The sequence below is a fragment of the Cercospora beticola genome, chromosome 9, assembly GCF_033473495.1.
Source record: "Cercospora beticola chromosome 9, complete sequence".
Lineage (NCBI taxonomy): Eukaryota > Fungi > Ascomycota > Dothideomycetes > Mycosphaerellales > Mycosphaerellaceae > Cercospora > Cercospora beticola.
Genome location: NC_088943.1, coordinates 2,380,840 through 2,398,660, shown reverse-complemented (window position 1 = coordinate 2,398,660; position 17,821 = coordinate 2,380,840). Strand labels below are relative to the sequence as shown.

Here is a 17,821-nt window from a genome sequence, read left to right as displayed (position 1 = left end):
CGACAGGTCTTTTTGCGGGTATGTCATAGAGGATGAGAATTCCCGTATGCGACCGGCCCGCACTCTTTACGAAGCTCCTTCGGCGAGTCGTCTCTTCTTGCGCGTTGTAGCCTGATTGGATCTCCTGTCCACAGCCAAATGCTCTCTCTGTCCTGCCCAACTGAGCGACTACTCATGCCTCGCATTCAGTCTTCTTCCATCACCTCATCTTTCACGACCTTTTCGTTCAGCGTCTTGCACTCCTCTAGCAATGGCAGAACCTCCTTCGTCAATCTCGACTTGGCCAGCAACGTAGCATCGTAGATCGCTTTGGTTGTCGTTGGGTCCATTTTGCTCGTTTCCTCGTGGGTCTCGTACCTGCTGTCGAAGTCCTCTAGCACAGCTGTCTTCAGTGCTTCTAGTCTCTTTCTGACGTTGCGAACCCATTCTTTGCTCGCTTCCTCAAGTCCAGTCTCGGTTCGTATTTGCACTCGCTCGAAAAGCTGGTTCGGTCCCTTGAGGCAGATCTTGTCACGCAATAGATGCATGCGATCTCCATGTGCACTGTTGCCTCTCACAAGCTTGTCTTTCCTGAATTTGGGGTAGTTTCTCTGAGAAAGGGCGGCGGCTTGGAGGTAAGTAGGCTGGAGTTCCTCGTGGACATAAGATTCCTTGTCCTTGAAGGTGGCACGCCTACATACGAAGTCCAAAAATGGCTTCAGCTCTTCCGCAAAGTCTCCGAGATCTGTGTCCAATTCGTCGCTCTGGTCAGTGATCGTTTGTGTTAAGGTGTCGCCTTGCTCTCCCAGGGATGCGATGCTCGCGTCCTCCTTAAGCGGCTTGAGGATGAAGTCTTTGATGTGGTTGTTGAGGGTTTCCATGATGGCCTCGCAACCAGAGTCCATCTGCTCAAAGGCGTAAATTACAGGCGTGGCGAGAAGACTCTGAATTTCATAGTTCCAGGCCTTGATGCCTTTGCTGTCTTTGGGCTTCCAATAGCCTTCTTTCTTGAAATAGGCATGCACAGTAATCGAATGCCACTGCGCCCACTTGTCGAGTTTGGGTCCAGCTTTGGATCTCCACTCGGCCTTATTATCCTCAGTGAATGCCTGTGCGAGATGGGACCCGAAGCGACATTTCAGCTCATCGGCAAGGGCATTGACAACATGCTCGATGCCCGCATCAAACCTGTTTACGATGCTAGCCCGAACATCTCGATGCATCTGTCCTGGCGTCTTTGTGAGAATATTGTTGATTGCTTGGAGCTCCGAAGGCAGACGTTTGGTGCAGGTTCGCCACATGACTTCGAATCTCTCTCGGGCGGGCCTCTCGAGAAGTAGCTGCGCTATTGCTGGAACACCAGTGTCTAGGAGTGCATCTTCGCTCATTTTGGCTCCTCCTTCCTCATTATGGTCATCGAGGCCTTTTGTAGTTGTAAAGAGCACTTTGAGATCGGGGCCATGTCCTGAACGGGTCAATTTTCTGATCTTGTCCTTGAGCTCCAATCCGATCTTTCGTTGCGATATCGCGCGTACGGCACGAGTGACCTCACGAGAAGCCGTTGCTTTCCGTAGCTTAAGCTCTGCTGGATCCTCGTTGAATTTGCTGTGTTGTTCCCATTGCTGAGTATCCAGCAGCTGCTGCTTCTCCTGTCGTAACTTCTCGGATTCCAGCTCGAGCTCCTCCAGCCGCTCTTCAGCGGACTTGATTCTCGCTTCATCCTGCTTCGAAAGTTTCTTCCGCTCAGCTGGCTTCAGGGAAGACTTCGAGAGATCGGTCTTGGTCGCAACCAAATATGCGCCGTTGGCTTTGCCGAGGGAAATGATCGTGGTCAATTGTGAATTGAGTTCTTCCCCATTCGCGATTCGAAGCACTGGTGCAACTACAAGTATTGTGCCGGCCTGTGAGAGATACGCCAAGGTATTGTTAACAACGAACTCGTTCGTGTCAGCAAAGCCTGCAGTGTCTCCAATGCTGACACCCATATCGAGCAGCTCAATGCCCTCGCAGTACAGCACGGCTTTTCTGACAAGCGGCCAAAGGTGCTGGACGTCTGTCTCTGCCGATGCAGGTTTGATCGTTTCATGCATTGCATCCTCCAGATCTTCCAGACTGTGGACGGCGCAAGTCTTTGCGCTTCTCGAAACGCCCTGTGCCCTCATGAAGTCCGCAATGTTGCCATATAGCGCTTTGATCGTGTCGTCGAGTGCCAGAGCTTCAAAGCGAACATTTCCGTCAAGGACGGAGTCCAAGAAGGCTTTGAAGTCGTCCAAATCTGCGACTTCGTGCTCCTCATCCTCGCCATCGATGGTGAGCGTCAGCGTGCTGCTGTACAATGTCGTGTAAAGCATATCGTACACAGTATTGTACTTCTTGCGTTGATCTGCAACCTCTCGATCGTCCACCTCTTCGTCGGCATCCGACTCCTGAATCTTCAGCGCGAGGTATGTATGAATTGTGTGACAGTACTCACGCAGGCGTGCCTTGATCTGTTCCGGCGTATGAAGGAGCACTTCCAGAACGAATCTGTGGCTTTGATTCTCGCGCCTGCCTTGGAACTCGAGAGTCGTATTGGTTCCGCGGCTGGAATCACTGGTGATCGCTGCGCCTGGCAAGCCCAGCAAACCGTTGACAAGCTGGGACTTGCCGACGCCCATGCCTCCGATCAACGCGGCAGGCTTGGGCACAGGATAGAGGAGCTTCAGATTCTTGCTCGAGTTTATAGCTCGACATTTAGCCTTTATCGACTCGCTCGCTCCACTCTCACACTCTTGAACTCGTGTCAAGAGCTGCTCGCAGATGTCGAGGACTGTAGCCTCCACCATGGGCACATTTGGGTGACACCAGGGGAAGTGCCGATGTGTGGATGAGTCAAGAGGGTGGCCGCATCGAAGCCGGCAGGAACCACTATCGTCACTGGCGATGTCGAATTTGGTGCGCTTCGTGTCTGGGACATGTTCCGGTGGTGAAGTATCTGAACTGTCCTCTTCTTTGACAAAAAGCGGCGAGGTGTGACGGCGCTTGCGTTGTTCTCCAAGTGACAGGTCAGGAAATGCGCTGGTGACCTTCTTGCTCGGCGTCGCCGTTGGTTGCGGTTGCGCTTGGGGTCGCGCATTTGCAGTATCGAGTTGTGGCATCTCATCGCCTGAAGGCGTGCGGCCACGTTCGTGTTGGGCCATCATCAAGTGGTGCAACGGACGAGAAGTGTTGTTGTTGTTCTTGGGAGAAAAGATTGATGCGAATCGGAACAGGCGAGCTGTAGGCAGAAGGGGTATTTAGCGTGCATGTGAGAGCTGAAGAATGGAGGCAGGACAAACAACGAGCACTTCACTTGAGAAAGTCTCACTCAGTGTCTGACACAGCATCTTCCAGACTCCCAATACTCTTTCGGATAAGCACTGGATTGAGTGACAGAACATTAGCAGAGTGTCATAGCAACCAACTAGGCAGTTCTGGAGAGCTTGAGAAGTGAAGCAGAGGAAAAGGCTAGAACCCGCGATTCAATGCACCATGTTGGATAGTGCTACAGAATGTCAATAGCCAATAGCCGCTACCCAGCCACCAAACCAAGGTGATGCTGAGCATCAGGCAGCCAATAGCAAAGTGAAAAAGAACGCCAGAATCGCAAATGCAGAGCACCATGTTGAATGGCGCTACAGATCGTTTGCAGCCATACGCCACAGATCAGCTGAGCACCACATCGTGATGCTCAACATACTGCAGTCGACAGCGAGCTCAGCGCGAGAGTCCCTCTCTACCCTTGCAGTAGACGAAGTGAGCGCCATTTCGAGCCCCACATGACGGACACCTGATGAAGGCATCGTCTTTGAAGAGTTTCTCGGTAGAAGACTGAGTGCGGATCGTCATGGTGACTGGTTGTGGTGAGTGGAGTGTTTCGGTATTGGCTTGGAGTTCCGTGTTGAAGACTTGTTCTCGGTTTGCTGGTATCGGAGATGCAGATCTGTGTTCTGGTGTGGGAAGGAAATGGACCGTAGCCAGCGCTCAATATATAACTGCAAGGTCGTCGTCTTCACGCTGTCGAAGCGGTCAATATGTCTTCACGAAACTTACAGACGGGTCGCAACCACTCTGGGTTGTGGTCTCTCAGCGTGGAATACATCTTGCCCGGTGGCAAAGCAATTTCTTCACACTCGGAAGAGGCGGCTTCGAGCGTGAGTAGCTCAGCACATTGTACTACATGGCTCAATGTAAGCCATCCGCCAAAGGCGCTCTTGGTGTATTCACTGTCGCGATAGTGGTAGCGACGTCGAGAAGGATGAAGAGCGACTTCGCCGCCTCAGGCCATACGCCAGCTCGTCCTCGTCCTTGCACCCGCCTGCAACACCGCAACAAATGCTCTCGGGTCTTCGGTTCGAGTTCAATCGCGAATGTACCCAGCTTGCCAGCGTCTTGGGATGCGGGAGTTTGCAGCATGTGAGATGACAACCTCCCTTCGGTGCTGGCTTCGATGGGCAGATCCTGTTCTCTCGACAATGACTTTGGACCATTCCTGCAATAGAGTCCCTGCTCACCGACAATAGCTGCGAGAAGTCCAGCCGCTGAACGGCGGAATACGTGAAGACGCGTAAAGCTTTCGCTCAAGCCTTTATCCGCAGTATAGCCATAGCACTAGCAATCAGACCAGGCGTGTATCGTTTATTAGACCAGTAAGCGCCGCTAATGGCAGGTGCCGCGAGAAGCCATATGATAAATTTTACTTGCAGCATCCAACAATTTGCTGTCCACTGGTGGTGTGCTTCAAAGCGTGTTGTGTCTGCTCCGCGGAGGTGGTCTGCTCTCTTTCTTCTTTTCCCACTCTTCCTGCGTAAGATTTGCAGAGTGTATGCAAGCCCTGGCCTCCGACAACGTCCTGAGTTTCATGCTCGCTGCCGCATATCGGTGTCATGTCCGATGTCTGAGGCCTGAGGTGTTCCAAAGTTGGTATCAAAGCTCTTTCATTTTCGCAAAAGGTTCATGCACGCGCGTTGGCAATGACGCTCACATTGTGCATGGCAAAACTCTATTCTTTCTGTGGCCATCGCGATGGTCGTCGCAGCAAGCAAGGATGGGTTGGAGAGGTGGTTCGGAGTCTATCGTGGGATTCCTGGTATGGACATGTTTGCGAGTTGAGTCTGTTGCAATTGCGCGTCGCGGTTAGAGATATCAGGCGGCCGCGTTCGTGGTCCCGATGATGCTCTGTGCTCGGCGCTGATGGCTTGCGCGGATTGAGACGTAAGATGGCACGCGTCGCGATGGCCAGTCAGCCTTGGATGATGTTCTATTTTCAAAGGTGCCCTAAGTTAGCGATATCAGCAAAAAGGCAGGCAGCTCAGCCTGTGCCCACGTGCTTGTGTCAAGTGAATTTAACGCCTGGACCAGCATCGAGGGGTCTTCGAATCAGTGGTTTCACGGCAATCAGCCAGACAGGGATGTGCCAGCTCGTCCGATGGTCAGCCGGGGGAGCTCACGTCTCGTGGTGAAGTGGTTGTGAAGAGACATCCAGATCGCCGCGCAGTCCGTCCTGCTGTCTGCTGAAATGCTGAGACTTCCGCGGCATCCGCGCCTCGTGTTGGAAGTATGCAACACATCGAGCACTTGTCGCGATGGCGGCCGTGTCACCGCAGGCCCAGCATCCCGGCGATGGAGGAGAGCCAGCAGCCTGTCCCAGGCGCTGCGCATGGGACCACTGTATTCCGGCGGACGGGCGCTGGTCCGATTCTAATAACACCATCGCCTGCTCGAAACGATTACTGCTGACGTCCACGAGGGTGTGCGAGGGAAGCAATTCCTCAACCGTTTGGGCGATACCTGCTCGAGGCTGGCCGGTGGTGGTGAGAGTGTTTGTGTTCCCGCCAGTTGGGGCGCCCCCGTCGGCGATCCATGACTTGCCGAAAATAGGCTAGTTAGTCAGGCACTGTGTGCATATTCAGATTGGGTTGAGGCGCGTACTGCGATGGAGAGCTGCAGGATCAATAAGGAGCTGTCAGAGTGACCGCATACTGCTCCCCAAACACACGTTTCCAGATGCTCACGTCCGAAACAGACGCCGCTGCACCGGCTGCTCGAGTGGCCGTTCGCAGGGAGATTTGCAGCAGCGCGAATCGTCTGGGGGGCGCGCGCGCGCAGTGCCTCGTGTCTGGGAGGCTGCGCACACGGCCATCGAACGAGGGCGGAACCAGGTTGTAAAGTTTACGCCAAGTACGAAAATCCACTCGTCATGGGTCTGCGAGACAAGTATCCTCCCTCCACACATGCTCCCTCTTCCACTTGCCCCCATGACCGCATTGTGAGCTGCTGGTATAGAAGGCACGTCGACTGACAAGGTGCTTTGTTGTTTCACAAGTGCGCTGCGCCACGGAAACATGATACCATAAGGTCAATCGCATCGACTTTTATTTGTTGTTGTTGTTGAGGCAAGCTCCCGCTTCGCTCGCTTCCCACTTTCGCTGCATTGCACCTACTGCAGAACGACCACGAACAAGAAGCCATTGTTGCACGACATCTCTCCCTACCAATGCAAGTGTCGTCCGGGGTGCGACAAAGAGATCGAGCACGCGCTTACATTCCACTCCAGATCCGCTATCAGCAAGCACCTCGCTCTTGCATCACCCCGCATGAAGGGCGCCCAAGCCTCCACGATGGAGAAAGTCCTGGAGACCATTGTGCCCGACACGGGCAAGCCCGTGCTATGGGGCGCGCACAGCAACAAGGCCAAATGGGAGAGCACCGTCGGCGTGTTGACGCTCATAGTAGGCTGTCCCACGTTGTGCATCATGAACTGGGTCGCCCTCGAGCAATTCGGCGGCTCCCTCACCAAAGCCATTGGCGCCGCTCTTGATCATGGCCCGGTTCTGTACCTCTTGCAAAACCTGCCCCGACCTACAAAGGACGCAATCATGGGTTACGCAGCCTGGCTCCTCTTCCAAGCTTTCCTCTACGGCTTCCTCCCCGGCGAAACCTGCTATGGCCAGAAAACACCTGCCGGTTACCAACTGCACTACAGAACAAACGGCCTTCTAGCCTGGACTCTCACCCACGCCCTCTTCATCGGCGGTGCCTGGTACGGCTACATTGACCCCGCCATCATCGCCCGCAACTGGGAAGGTCTCCTCGTAGCCTGCAACATCTACGGCTTCGTCTTGGCAATCCTCGCCCAAGTCAAAGGCCACCTCTTCCCCTCTCACCCCGAAGACCGCAAATTCAGCGGCAGCTGGATCTACGACTTCTGGGCCGGCGTCGAACTCAACCCCCGATTCGGCTCCTACTGGGACTTCAAATTCTTCCACAATGGTCGTCCGGGAATCGTAGCCTGGACTCTCATCAACTTATCCTGGGCCGCCTACCAATACCAAACAGTAGGCTACGTGACCTACTCCATGATCGTCCTCAACATCCTCCAAGCAATCTACGTCGTCGACTTCTTCTGCAATGAAAGCTGGTATACCCGAACGATCGACATCAGCCACGATCACTTTGGTTTCATGCTCGCCTGGGGAGACGCAACTTTCTTGCCAACGTTCTACACCTTGCAAGCGCAGTACATGGCCCGCTACCCAACTCACTTGTCCGAAGGCCAAGCGATTGGAATTCTGGCACTCGGTCTGCTAGGCTATTATATCTTCCGCTCCGCAAACTGGCAACGCGATTACGTCCGATCAAAGAAAGACGAAGCACGAATCTGGGGTCGGCCAGCAGAATTCATTCGCTGCAAATACCACACGAGCGACGGAAAGGAGCACGAGAGTCTGCTTCTGACTTCAGGCTGGTGGGGTGTGGCGAGACATTCCAATTATCTTGCTGATCTGATCGGAGTAAGTCCTGACCCCACCCCAATCGTTCCACGAATGACAATTTACTAACATACATGAATAGTGCTACGCCTACTGCGCAACCTGCGGCTTCGACAACATCCTCCCCTGGTCTTACCTGGTTTTCATGAGCGTCCTCCTCGTTCACCGCGCCAAGCGTGACGAACGCCGCTGCCGAGCCAAGTATGGTGAGAAATGGGACGAATATTGCCGTGCTGTACCCTATACGATGATACCCGGCATCTTCTAAATCCACTCTCTTGAGTAAGTGGAAAAGGAAGATGTCACTGGAGGAACTGAAATGAAATGGAAAGGCAAAGGGCCGAGGCGAGAGATTTTCCTGGTTTACTTCTTTCGACTTTTGACTCGACCTAACAATACAACATTTACATTATAGACATGTGCTCACGCGGGCACTGCATATAGTAGTTGATCACCTAAAAAATTTGTTCTCGTGTTGAGAGTCCGCTTCATTGAGAGCATTGAATCGAGACGGTTGCGATGTAGTTGGTGTCCCTTCTGTTGAGAAACAAGCAAGTGCCTTTCGAGACAGAATAGCACTGACTGCCTGCAAGTGATGAAGTGAAGTTCCCCAAAACGTCGTACACAGGAGGTACCACACTAAGCAAGCATGCATGCATCCCCAGTGTCAGGATTCGTGCATGAGAATTGAGAAAATCAAGGCAAGAAGGCAACACTATATACAGGATCAGATCGGACCATGATCGAGGTTCTAGATCATCCATCCTGCTGGTCGGTTGGAAGCGAGCAAGTCTGTGCATTAGTTGTACAACCTGATGAGCGTCATCAGCCATCAGCCGCGGTAGTACTGCTGGAGAGTGGACAGTTCCGTCGACGGTGCTGCCGGGAGATGGGAGAGTCCTTTCGACACGACACTGATTGTGATGAGATGAGCGTGACATTCGACGATAGGAGTGAGGTCAAGTAGGAGAGTAAGCAAGCAAGCAAGCGAGCTTGGCCTGGAAGTTCCAGCTTTGTGTGGCTCTGGTGGCAACATCCAGGCCCAAGCCACATTGTGCACATTGTGAGTTGAGTGCGCCAAATGCGCGACCATGCCGAAGAGTGAATATGCATTGACGATTGATGACTGGCTGTCGTCGACATGATGCGGAAGTTGCGTTAGTTAAGGATGGGTGTAAGCTGTTTCATGTGATAAATGGTCGCGTACTCTTGACATACGTTTGGTCACGATGTTGGGTCATCGGGTGGCTTTCATCGGGCAGATACTGAAGAAACGGTCCAGACTGAGATCGAGCTGTGGCTTGCAGGTAAAGGAGCATAGTGGGTTGTTCGAGGCGTCAGCAGAGGTGTTCGGTAGAACTTGCTCTACTCTTGAAGTGTCGACTGCTGAGCTTGCAATATGGCTTTGAGGCTTTCAGCCTGGAGCGCTACAGGCCGCAAATTTACCTGCGCTCAAGATGTGCCGTGCTTTTCGGCCACGGCCAGACTGATTATTACCAGATGGCGTCGTGCTGCCTACCGTGTGTGGCCATGACTGTGTACATGCGATTGTACCACGTCAGAGATCTAGCCAGTCAAGCAAGCCTGGGTGGATGTGGGAATTGAGTTTCTCGTGGATGTTCGAGTTCATCGAGGAACGCATAATTCCACGGATTATGCCAGCGGCTTCTGTCGGACTAACATACGCTGGTCGGTGTGTGATGCTGTCGATGTCGGTGGTTGTAGTTGTGGTGGCGGGGATGCGGGAGGGCAGGAAACTGAAGGTGCTCGTCAGTCGACGAAGGAAGAAGACTTGGGGGGTGGTAGTACCTACCTCTCTCACAACGGAAACACCTTTTCGGGCTCAGTTTGATGAACTGGAAGGCACAGTTGTGGGTTCTTACCTCTCTATTAATTTTGCGATGGCATCGGCTGTGGACAAGTCCACAGCCGACGCCATCACAAAATTTACAGAGAGACTCGGAGCTGGAACTGGGGCTGGAAGGTCCGAGAAAGGAGGGCAGGGATGATCGTCATTTCGACATCGGGCCAGCCGCTTCTACGCAGCGCACGTGTTTCGTGTTGAGCAACCCACTTTGTTCACACTCCGAAGCAATGGCCTGGCGTTCTTTCATTGTTCAGCAGCTGTGGGAAGATGACGTCCGTGCCGAATGTGCAGTCTTTGAACAGGAACAACCTGAAACGCAGACTCCAATCAACGATGTTGTCGCGGGATGGCAGAGTGCGTTCGCCATGGCGCAGTGGCGCTTGCGGAATCGCAGCGTTCCAGCCTCCCGCAGAGTCCAGGCCCGCCATGGACGCGCTTCGTTCAGCCACGCCGGCCTGGGATGACGTCTCGCGGCGACGGCGGGGAACGTGGTCCGTCTGCTGTTGGAGCAGGCCCAACTCTGCGCAGCGAAGAAGTGTGGAGAGTTACAGGCCAGAGCGAGGACGAAAGTCAGAATGCGCGACTGTCCGCGGTCGTGCTTGCTGCTGCCACACCGTCAACCTCAAAGATCCGCAGGCTTGGCTCGGCGGGTTCGAACGATGGCGCGAGTGGATCCCCACAAGCCACAACCTGAGGATCCATCGTTCATCGACCGGTCTCGATTTTGCGCCTCGCCCGCCCGGCACCATGTCACCGTAGCTTCCTGCGGAGGGAGGATGAGAAAGCGCTCCGCCGCGCAGCTGCACACTATCACCGTCCTGTGTCAGACATCCACAACAACACCACGCCCTGCCAACGGGTACTGCGAAGACATTGCACACGCTGGACGCTGTCAATCCGTTCGCTTGGCGCTAACAAACGGTGCCGAACTGACTGCCATCCCCGGTGGAAAGAGCGGCCGGCAACACGAGCCTCTGGAGATTTCACCACATCACCGCCTTCCTCTTGCCTATTCCTATCTGAAGCCCTGTCTACGCGGCACAAATACGCCACGGACCACACTCCAGGACATCGTCTTCCGCAGGCCATTCACTGCTCAGCGATTGCGCAATCCTAGCGTTCCAAATGGTTTCGCTAGGCCTCTACGACTTCTAGGAATGGGAAGCGGTAGAGACGACACTGCCATGGAGCGTGAGACGGTATGCTTCCCCAAGCATGGCACGCAAAGCGTTTTGCAGCATGGAGATGCAGGATTCCAGGATGAAACCCTTCGCTGGTACTCCAACGCGGAGAGCACTGCCTTGGAACGTCTAATTGCATTGAAGCGTGAGCTACGAGGGACTCCACGAGACGACTTCTGGTCTGCAGTCACGGAAGGCATGTCACAGCTTTTGGGCGCCGACATCTGTTTCGTGATGAAGAGAGTCTTGGTCGATGAGCAAGAAGTTCCCGTCGAAATGCCACCCATGGGAGAACCCGGTAGGTCAACGAACAATGGGAAGGAAGGTATGCAAATGTTCTTGCTGACGTGTTTCAACGATAGGGAGCTGCATCATGGCTGCCGCTTTACATTACCACGCCACGGATGGCTCCAAGAGTACTGTCAAGTCGACCAAGTTTCACGCATATGGCTGTCCTTGTGCGTACATGCGACATGACAAAGTATTCGTGATCCCAGAGAAACTGGGCGAATTCATCACCAATAATCCTAATGCTCTGCCTACGTCCTGCGAGGCATACATCGCTGTGCCACTGTTCGATGATGGCAAGTGCTTTGGTCACTTTGGAGCGATGTGGTCCGCCGAACGCGCAGCACAGAGGCAACTATCTTGGGCATCGATCGAAATGCTCATGCACTCGCTGGAGGACATGATCAGCGCCAGGTTCTTGGAGGGCGCCAACTTCATCGCGCAAGCCAAACCCACAGCTCCGGAGAAGACCCGAGTTATCCCTCATGATGCAGTGACCGTTGCACAGTCACTACGACCATACGCCGGGAGCTTGTCACACGAGCTGAGGACTCCTATGCAAGGCATCGTGGGTATGCTGGACGTCATGTACACGACCGTGGAGGAATGCGTCGATTCATCCATCGATCCAAAAGTGAAAGCCGTCTTCGAGCAGCTCAAGCAAAATATCGAGATAGTGCAGGACAGCTCACGAAGAGCAGTGGAAGCTGCAGACAACGTCGTGCACGCCTATGACATGGACATGTCGCTGCCTGATGCACCCGCTCCGCTCCTCGATGAGCCGAGCGAATCGTACTCGCCCTTCACGAAAACAACCGACAAGAGGCCTGAGATCATTGTAGCCGGCAGCAACCTACCTCTTCACCGACCCAACAAGCGTCGTCGAGACGAAGCTTTCAACCAAGGCTCGCGCAGTGCCAGCAATGCCAGTGCGTATTCCAAAAAGGTTCCAAAGCTCAATCGAACGCCATCATCATGCGCACGCTGTGCAGGAGACAGCGATGAAGTGAAGACTGGCTTGCAAGAAGCCGATGATGTGCAGAGGCTTTGTGAGTTCGGCGCAAAATCAATGACTGCTGCGACGGTGGAGAGCGCAACCATGGTTACTAGCAGCAACTTCTCTACACGAATCATTGCCCCTGGACTGCGACACACTGGCTTGCGCGAGCTCGTACAATTCGTGATCAATGAAGGCCTGAAGGTTGGTGGGCGGCCAGATTCCACGGTTGCGAATGACACGGAGACCGGCGAAGTAATTGAAGTACGGAATAGAGGATCGGATGGCGAAATCGGTCAGAAGCTGATTGAGTGGAGCATCGACCCGGCTGTGCCAGTCTCAATGTTCATCGACGAGAAAGACCTTAGCAAGCTGATATCGTGCGTTTTCTTGAACGCCTTGAAGTTTACAGACAAGACCGATGGCCGCATCAAGATCATTGCGCGAATGAGCAAGACTAACCGCTTCATCTCGATCAAGATCTCGGACAACGGACCAGGCATTCGCGCAGCGTTCCTTCCTCATTTGTTCAAGCCTTTCTCTCAGCAGAACGGCTCGATCACGAGGTCGAGTGAAGGTCTAGGCCTAGGATTGCTGGTGGCAAAGGGTATTGCGAGGAAACTCGGGGGTGACCTGAACTGCACAAGAGCTGTGACTGATGGTCCTCAACATGGCTCCGAGTTCGAGATCAAAGTGCCTTTGCATGCGGGAGAGACCATCAGCCGACCATCGTCGCCATTTGCATCACCTATGCCACGCAGAGCCGAAGCGAGCAACAGTGTGTCACCTCGATTCCGCGCACTCACTCCCGCGCCAGGCAGCCCGCGCTCATCATCACGCGCGTTGCACGAGGTGGTTGGTGAAGAGGCCCAGACCGACAGCCATGAAGGCTCGGAAACGATGCAGGCGACAACGCCTCCGTCACCGCGCTCGCAGATCGTGCACGTCACTTTACCGGATGCTGCAATTTCATCCGATAGCGATGATCTATCACCGGCTCCAACTCCAGATACGACCCCAAGCCCGACAGGAGAAATCCTCAGGCCAAAGCCTCGCCCACGTACCTCGGATTCTGCAAACACGATCGATCGCGAACTAGCCAAGAAGTACCCTCTCAGGTTCCTCGTGGTAGAAGATAATGCACTCAACCGCAAGATCCTGGTTAGCATGCTCGGCAAAATGGGCTACCAAAACATTCTCGAAGCGCACAATGGAGGCGAAGCAGTACGACAAATGAGCGCATCTATTGAAAGCCAAAACTGTGTCGACGTTGTGCTCATGGATATTTGGATGCCAATCATGGATGGCTTCGAAGCAACGCGGCGCATTCTCACAATGGCTGGTTCGCGGAAAGTTACCGTACTTGCTATCACCGCCGACGTGACTGACGGCGCCATGGAACGAGCTACTGAAGTCGGCATCAAGGGCTTTATGTCTAAGCCCTACAAGATGACTGACTTGCAAAGGTTCATTCTCCAATACATTGTATCGGACGAGGAGGTCGCAGCAAGCCCGACTCCAGCATCAACCGAGATTTCGGTGTCGTGATCATATCCAATGAGCGAAGCATACCTGTGCTTCGGAACTCCCGGCGATACAAATTGACAGAAACCGGCCAAACCCCACGGGTCTGGTCCGAACAACACAACAACGTGGCTCACGCACAATGAGCAGCCATACCACAACACACCAGAAAGAACAGAGAACAATTCTTGTATACACCTTTTTAAATTATTTGAAGACACGCGGAATGATTTGAAGAAGACAAAAGGAAGGAAAGAAATAGATACCCCTTGAGCCGCAGGTTGTGCTCAACAGGATGGGAAATCTCACGAATATGGACGGAAGGAATGGTTTACAAACACTTAATCTTCGGCTATTAGGGTATACAGGAAAGATCTTTCTTGGAAGAAGGCCGGTAGACATGGCCCCAGAGGTGTATAGAGAGCTTTGATAGCTCGGGGTTGGATGAGTAGATATTGTGAATAAGCATAATGTGCCTACTATTGCTGTTCTGTGCAAATTGTTGGTTGGTGGTGGGATGACGATTTACTCTCGAGGCGGTTGCGCTTCGTTCTGGTGTTAATAAAATCTCTCACCATTGCCGAAGGATGCTTATAGGCAAGATTCTCAGCTTCCTGAGCTCGAACGCAAGTCCTGCAGACGGAGGAGGCTGCAGAGTGAAAGTCTCCCGCCAAAAGCGTGAAACAGCCCATGATATTCGCATGCATAATAGCCGCTTCTGCGGCAGCTCTATACATATCTCTGATCGGTATATTCTATCCTGTCGTCTATTCTACACAAAGCCCTCCCCAAACTCCCTCCTCCACTCCTCAATAATCTCCACCGAAATATTCGACCCTCCACAAACTTCAATCACCACAATCTCATCCTTTCTCGGCGGTCTTCCGAAAGCCTTCTCTAATCTCCCACCATAACACAAAGCAGTGTTAATACCACAAGCAGCTTCTACTAAAATCTTCTCGTCATCCCATAATTTCCAACAACCCATTGCGGCTTCTGCATCACTCAACACAACGCTCCGAACTTTTCCTTCTTTCACTCCCTGATTAGCTAACTCAAACGCCCGATCACAAACTCTTGTGGCGCCGAGAGATGTTGCCATAGACGTAATCCCATCCAACGTGACCATCTCCCCCTTCTCCAAACTTTTACTCAACGCATCCGCTCCATGAGTCTCCACAACCAGCACCTTCGTCTTCTCTTTCCAGGCTTCGCCTTGTCTTTGTATACCCTCCATAATCCCCGAAAACAATCCTCCACCTCCTACTGAACAAATAATCCAATCCGGCACCTCCTTTTTCCCTTCTTTCATTTGCAATTGTCTCCCCAATTCCTCAACCAACCCACTATGCCCCTCCCAAACATCCACATCATCAAACGGATGAACACCCACTACTTCCTCCCCTTTCTCTTCCGCACATTTCTTCATCACAATATCTCTCATATAGCTATCTGCTTCTTTCCAACTTTTTCCTTTTTGGATCACTTCTTTGGCTCCTGCTTTTTGAAGTTTTGAGATCATGTGGGGTTTTGTGCTCAATGGTACGACGACTGTGCAGGGTCGAGAGATGAAATTTGAGGCGTGGACGGCTGCGAGGCCGGCGTTTCCGCCTGAGGAGCTGAAGAAGTGGAGGGACGAGGGGTGAGGGGAGTTGAGGTAGGTTTTGAGGATGAAGTGCCCAAGGCCGCGGATTTTGAAGGAGCCGCTTGGTTGGAGGGAGTCGAGCTTTAGGAGGATGCGGCTGTGCGTTTCCCTGAGTTAGTATGGCGAGTATGGGAGAGGGGAGTTGGGGAGGGAGGATTTGACTTACCATCCTGCTGCTTTGGAGAGCTTCTCGCTTTCAATGAGAGGTGTTTCTCGCCATGGTTTGTCGGTTGGTGGGGAGGAGGTGTGGGGTTGGGTGCTTTGGGGGAGGATTGGTGAGACTGTCATAGTGGTGATGGCTCGTAGAGAAGATGAGGCTGAAGGACAAGGGAAGCACAGAGGAGAAGGTGGTATGAAGTGGACCTATCTGTACAGGCGAGCCGAGTCACCGTGTCAAGCGTAGGGCGCTGGATCCTACTGTGAACAGCTGTCGAGTTTGGCTGTGCGAGGTTGCTGGCAACCTGTGTTGAAAGGGTCTTCAGCTGATTTGCGGTGATCTGGTGTTTTGTACAGGCAGAACGTTGCTCCTGCAAGTATGGCGAGATGTTGTTGTCATTCTCACACTTGGCCAATGTTTTGGGTCGGGACTGCACGTCTTGGCAGGTCGACAACTTCTCGCCCTTCCACCACTTCACCATCTCGTTCTCAGTCAGCCCGTGCCCGCTTCTCATCAGTTTCTGGCCTACCCTCGTCACATCAATGCTTCTGAGCAACAGGTGAAGAGCTGCATTGGCGCTCCGTTATGCAACGCCTGGGATGGCGGCTGCGAGCATGGGTATCTTGGGAGCCCGTGAAGCCTCGCTCGGCATCGTCTCCGATCGCCGGTCAACATTTGAGAGACGTGATAACTCGACATGTCCAACGACTGAACTCGAGTAGCAGTCATGGAGACGACTCAAACATATTGGTACAAGACAGCAGACGGAGGGCTTCCGATCTACATCACGAGTTGGAACGTTTCCGGCGAGTCAAAGAAGCCGCCATCCGGAGTGGCACGTCCTTAGAGCAGCGACACAAAATCGCTGCCGAGGCTTATGTATCTCCAATCTCAGAAACCGACCGTCAAGTCGAGAGTGAGCTGAATAATTCATCGAGTCGACCAATCGAAGTTTTGCAGCGATGCATTCAATCTGGTCTGGCTACCCCTCACGTAGTTCATGCATGCCTTGAAGCACAATATCGTGATCAGGCGCGATACCCACGGAGGCAGCGTTCACAAATACACAAGAAACAACGCGAGGAGCAGCTGGCACGTACAGCTCTGATATATATGTTGCAAGATCCTGGCAAGTGGACCTCCATTATGCACAAAAACACGGCTTTCGTAGACAATCTGTGCTACTTTGCCGTGATCGAGGGCTTGCAGGACACTATGATTCGCTTGTTGAAGATTGAGCCTGTACTGGATAATCCTTTCTGGCGCAGCAAAGTGGCCACGGGCCTCATCAAAGCAGAAGACCAGCTCGACACCGACTATTGTGCCGATGCGTGCCTAAATCTCATTTTCGCGCTGTTGGACATACGAGAAACCGAACCCACTCGACTAAAGACCCAGCAACAGCTACATGGGCCCACAAAGGTGCCGGTTCCTAAAACATATCATCTGCTTCGAGGCGCAGAAATCAAATTACGCGTCATGCTCTCGCGCTTTGAAGCACCGTTGGGCTCGTGGAAAACGAATCCGGCCCTCTACGAAAGATTCTTGCAGTACTGTATGCACGACATGCCCAATGAACGGACATTCTCGCCGGAAGAAGTTGAATGGCTTTATTCGGACCTTCAGCTATCTCACCCATCGGGATACAATGAAGGGCCTGCACTCAAAATGCTCGAGAAATATGCCAAACTGGGGCAATATGCCTTCCTACCTGACGAGGCCCGGCATGGTCCCCACATAGCACAATCGATTGCCAAGTTCGTGAGACGAACCGCTGACGTGGCTGAAGCAAACAGCAATATGGCTGCTGCGCGCTGGGTCTTCAACACATTTGAAGCGGAGTACACCAACGCGAAGCCCAAGTCATTGGAGCGACTTGAGGTCCCGGCGAGCAGGTTAGAACGCTCTGCCACGTACGTGCAGCGACGACTGATCAATGCTTCGATGCGCACAGTTGCTGCATCGAAGAAGTTGCTTTCTGATAAGGTGGAAAGAGCGCCTGCTGTGCGAGTAGCATCAGATCCTACGGCGCACGCTGCCAATTTCCAGAACACTTTGGGCACGGCGCTCACAGAAGCGAGAAAACGAGAGCCTCAGAAGCGCGGATTTGGGCTCTGAAGGTGGCACAGCCGAATGGTCGGCCATGCCATCGCATGCTCGCTCTTTGCATTCTTGCAGAAAGAACAGATATTGACATGTGTTTGCGCAACTTAATTTCCTGCTGAATGTGGTATGCTATACTGCCATCAACCAGATCAGACTTGATGGAACCAGCTCGAGCTCAAAGGGCTATGTGCTCCACCACAAGCAAAAGGCAATTGTTCTGGGCGCGGACATGTATTATTGGCTCATATATCTACAGCAAGAGGCTGATCTGCGGATTTGAAAGGACT

The 17,821-nt window shown here is 53.1% G+C and overlaps 5 protein-coding genes across 5 annotated transcripts; 3 read left to right on the top strand and 2 right to left on the bottom strand.

Annotated features, from left to right (window-relative positions):
- Positions 1-185: 185 nt before the first annotated feature.
- RHO25_013119 (uncharacterized protein) lies at positions 186-3,161 on the bottom strand (the record flags this gene model as incomplete). Its single annotated transcript, XM_023604385.1, has 1 exon — positions 186-3,161. The coding sequence occupies one exon, from the start codon at positions 3,159-3,161 to the stop codon at positions 186-188; it is 2,976 nt and encodes a 991-aa protein (XP_023450048.1).
- A 3,456-nt stretch (positions 3,162-6,617) lies between these two features.
- Positions 6,618-8,037, top strand: RHO25_013118 (uncharacterized protein; the record flags this gene model as incomplete). The annotated part of the gene is made up of 2 exons (XM_023604384.2): positions 6,618-7,790; positions 7,852-8,037. The coding sequence occupies 2 exons, from the start codon at positions 6,618-6,620 to the stop codon at positions 8,035-8,037; spliced, it is 1,359 nt and encodes a 452-aa protein (XP_023449854.2).
- A 2,783-nt stretch (positions 8,038-10,820) lies between these two features.
- Positions 10,821-13,650, top strand: RHO25_013117 (uncharacterized protein; the record flags this gene model as incomplete). The annotated part of the gene is made up of 2 exons (XM_023604383.2): positions 10,821-11,115; positions 11,180-13,650. The coding sequence occupies 2 exons, from the start codon at positions 10,821-10,823 to the stop codon at positions 13,648-13,650; spliced, it is 2,766 nt and encodes a 921-aa protein (XP_023449855.2).
- A 748-nt stretch (positions 13,651-14,398) lies between these two features.
- On the bottom strand, positions 14,399-15,559 carry RHO25_013116 (uncharacterized protein; the record flags this gene model as incomplete). Its single annotated transcript, XM_023604382.2, has 2 exons — positions 14,399-15,368; positions 15,438-15,559. The coding sequence occupies 2 exons, from the start codon at positions 15,557-15,559 to the stop codon at positions 14,399-14,401; spliced, it is 1,092 nt and encodes a 363-aa protein (XP_023450433.1).
- Positions 15,560-16,574: 1,015 nt separating this feature from the next.
- Positions 16,575-17,546, top strand: RHO25_013115 (uncharacterized protein; the record flags this gene model as incomplete). The annotated part of the gene is made up of 1 exon (XM_023604381.2): positions 16,575-17,546. One exon carries the CDS (start codon positions 16,575-16,577, stop codon positions 17,544-17,546), a length of 972 nt encoding a protein of 323 aa, XP_023450438.2.
- Positions 17,547-17,821: the final 275 nt, after the last annotated feature.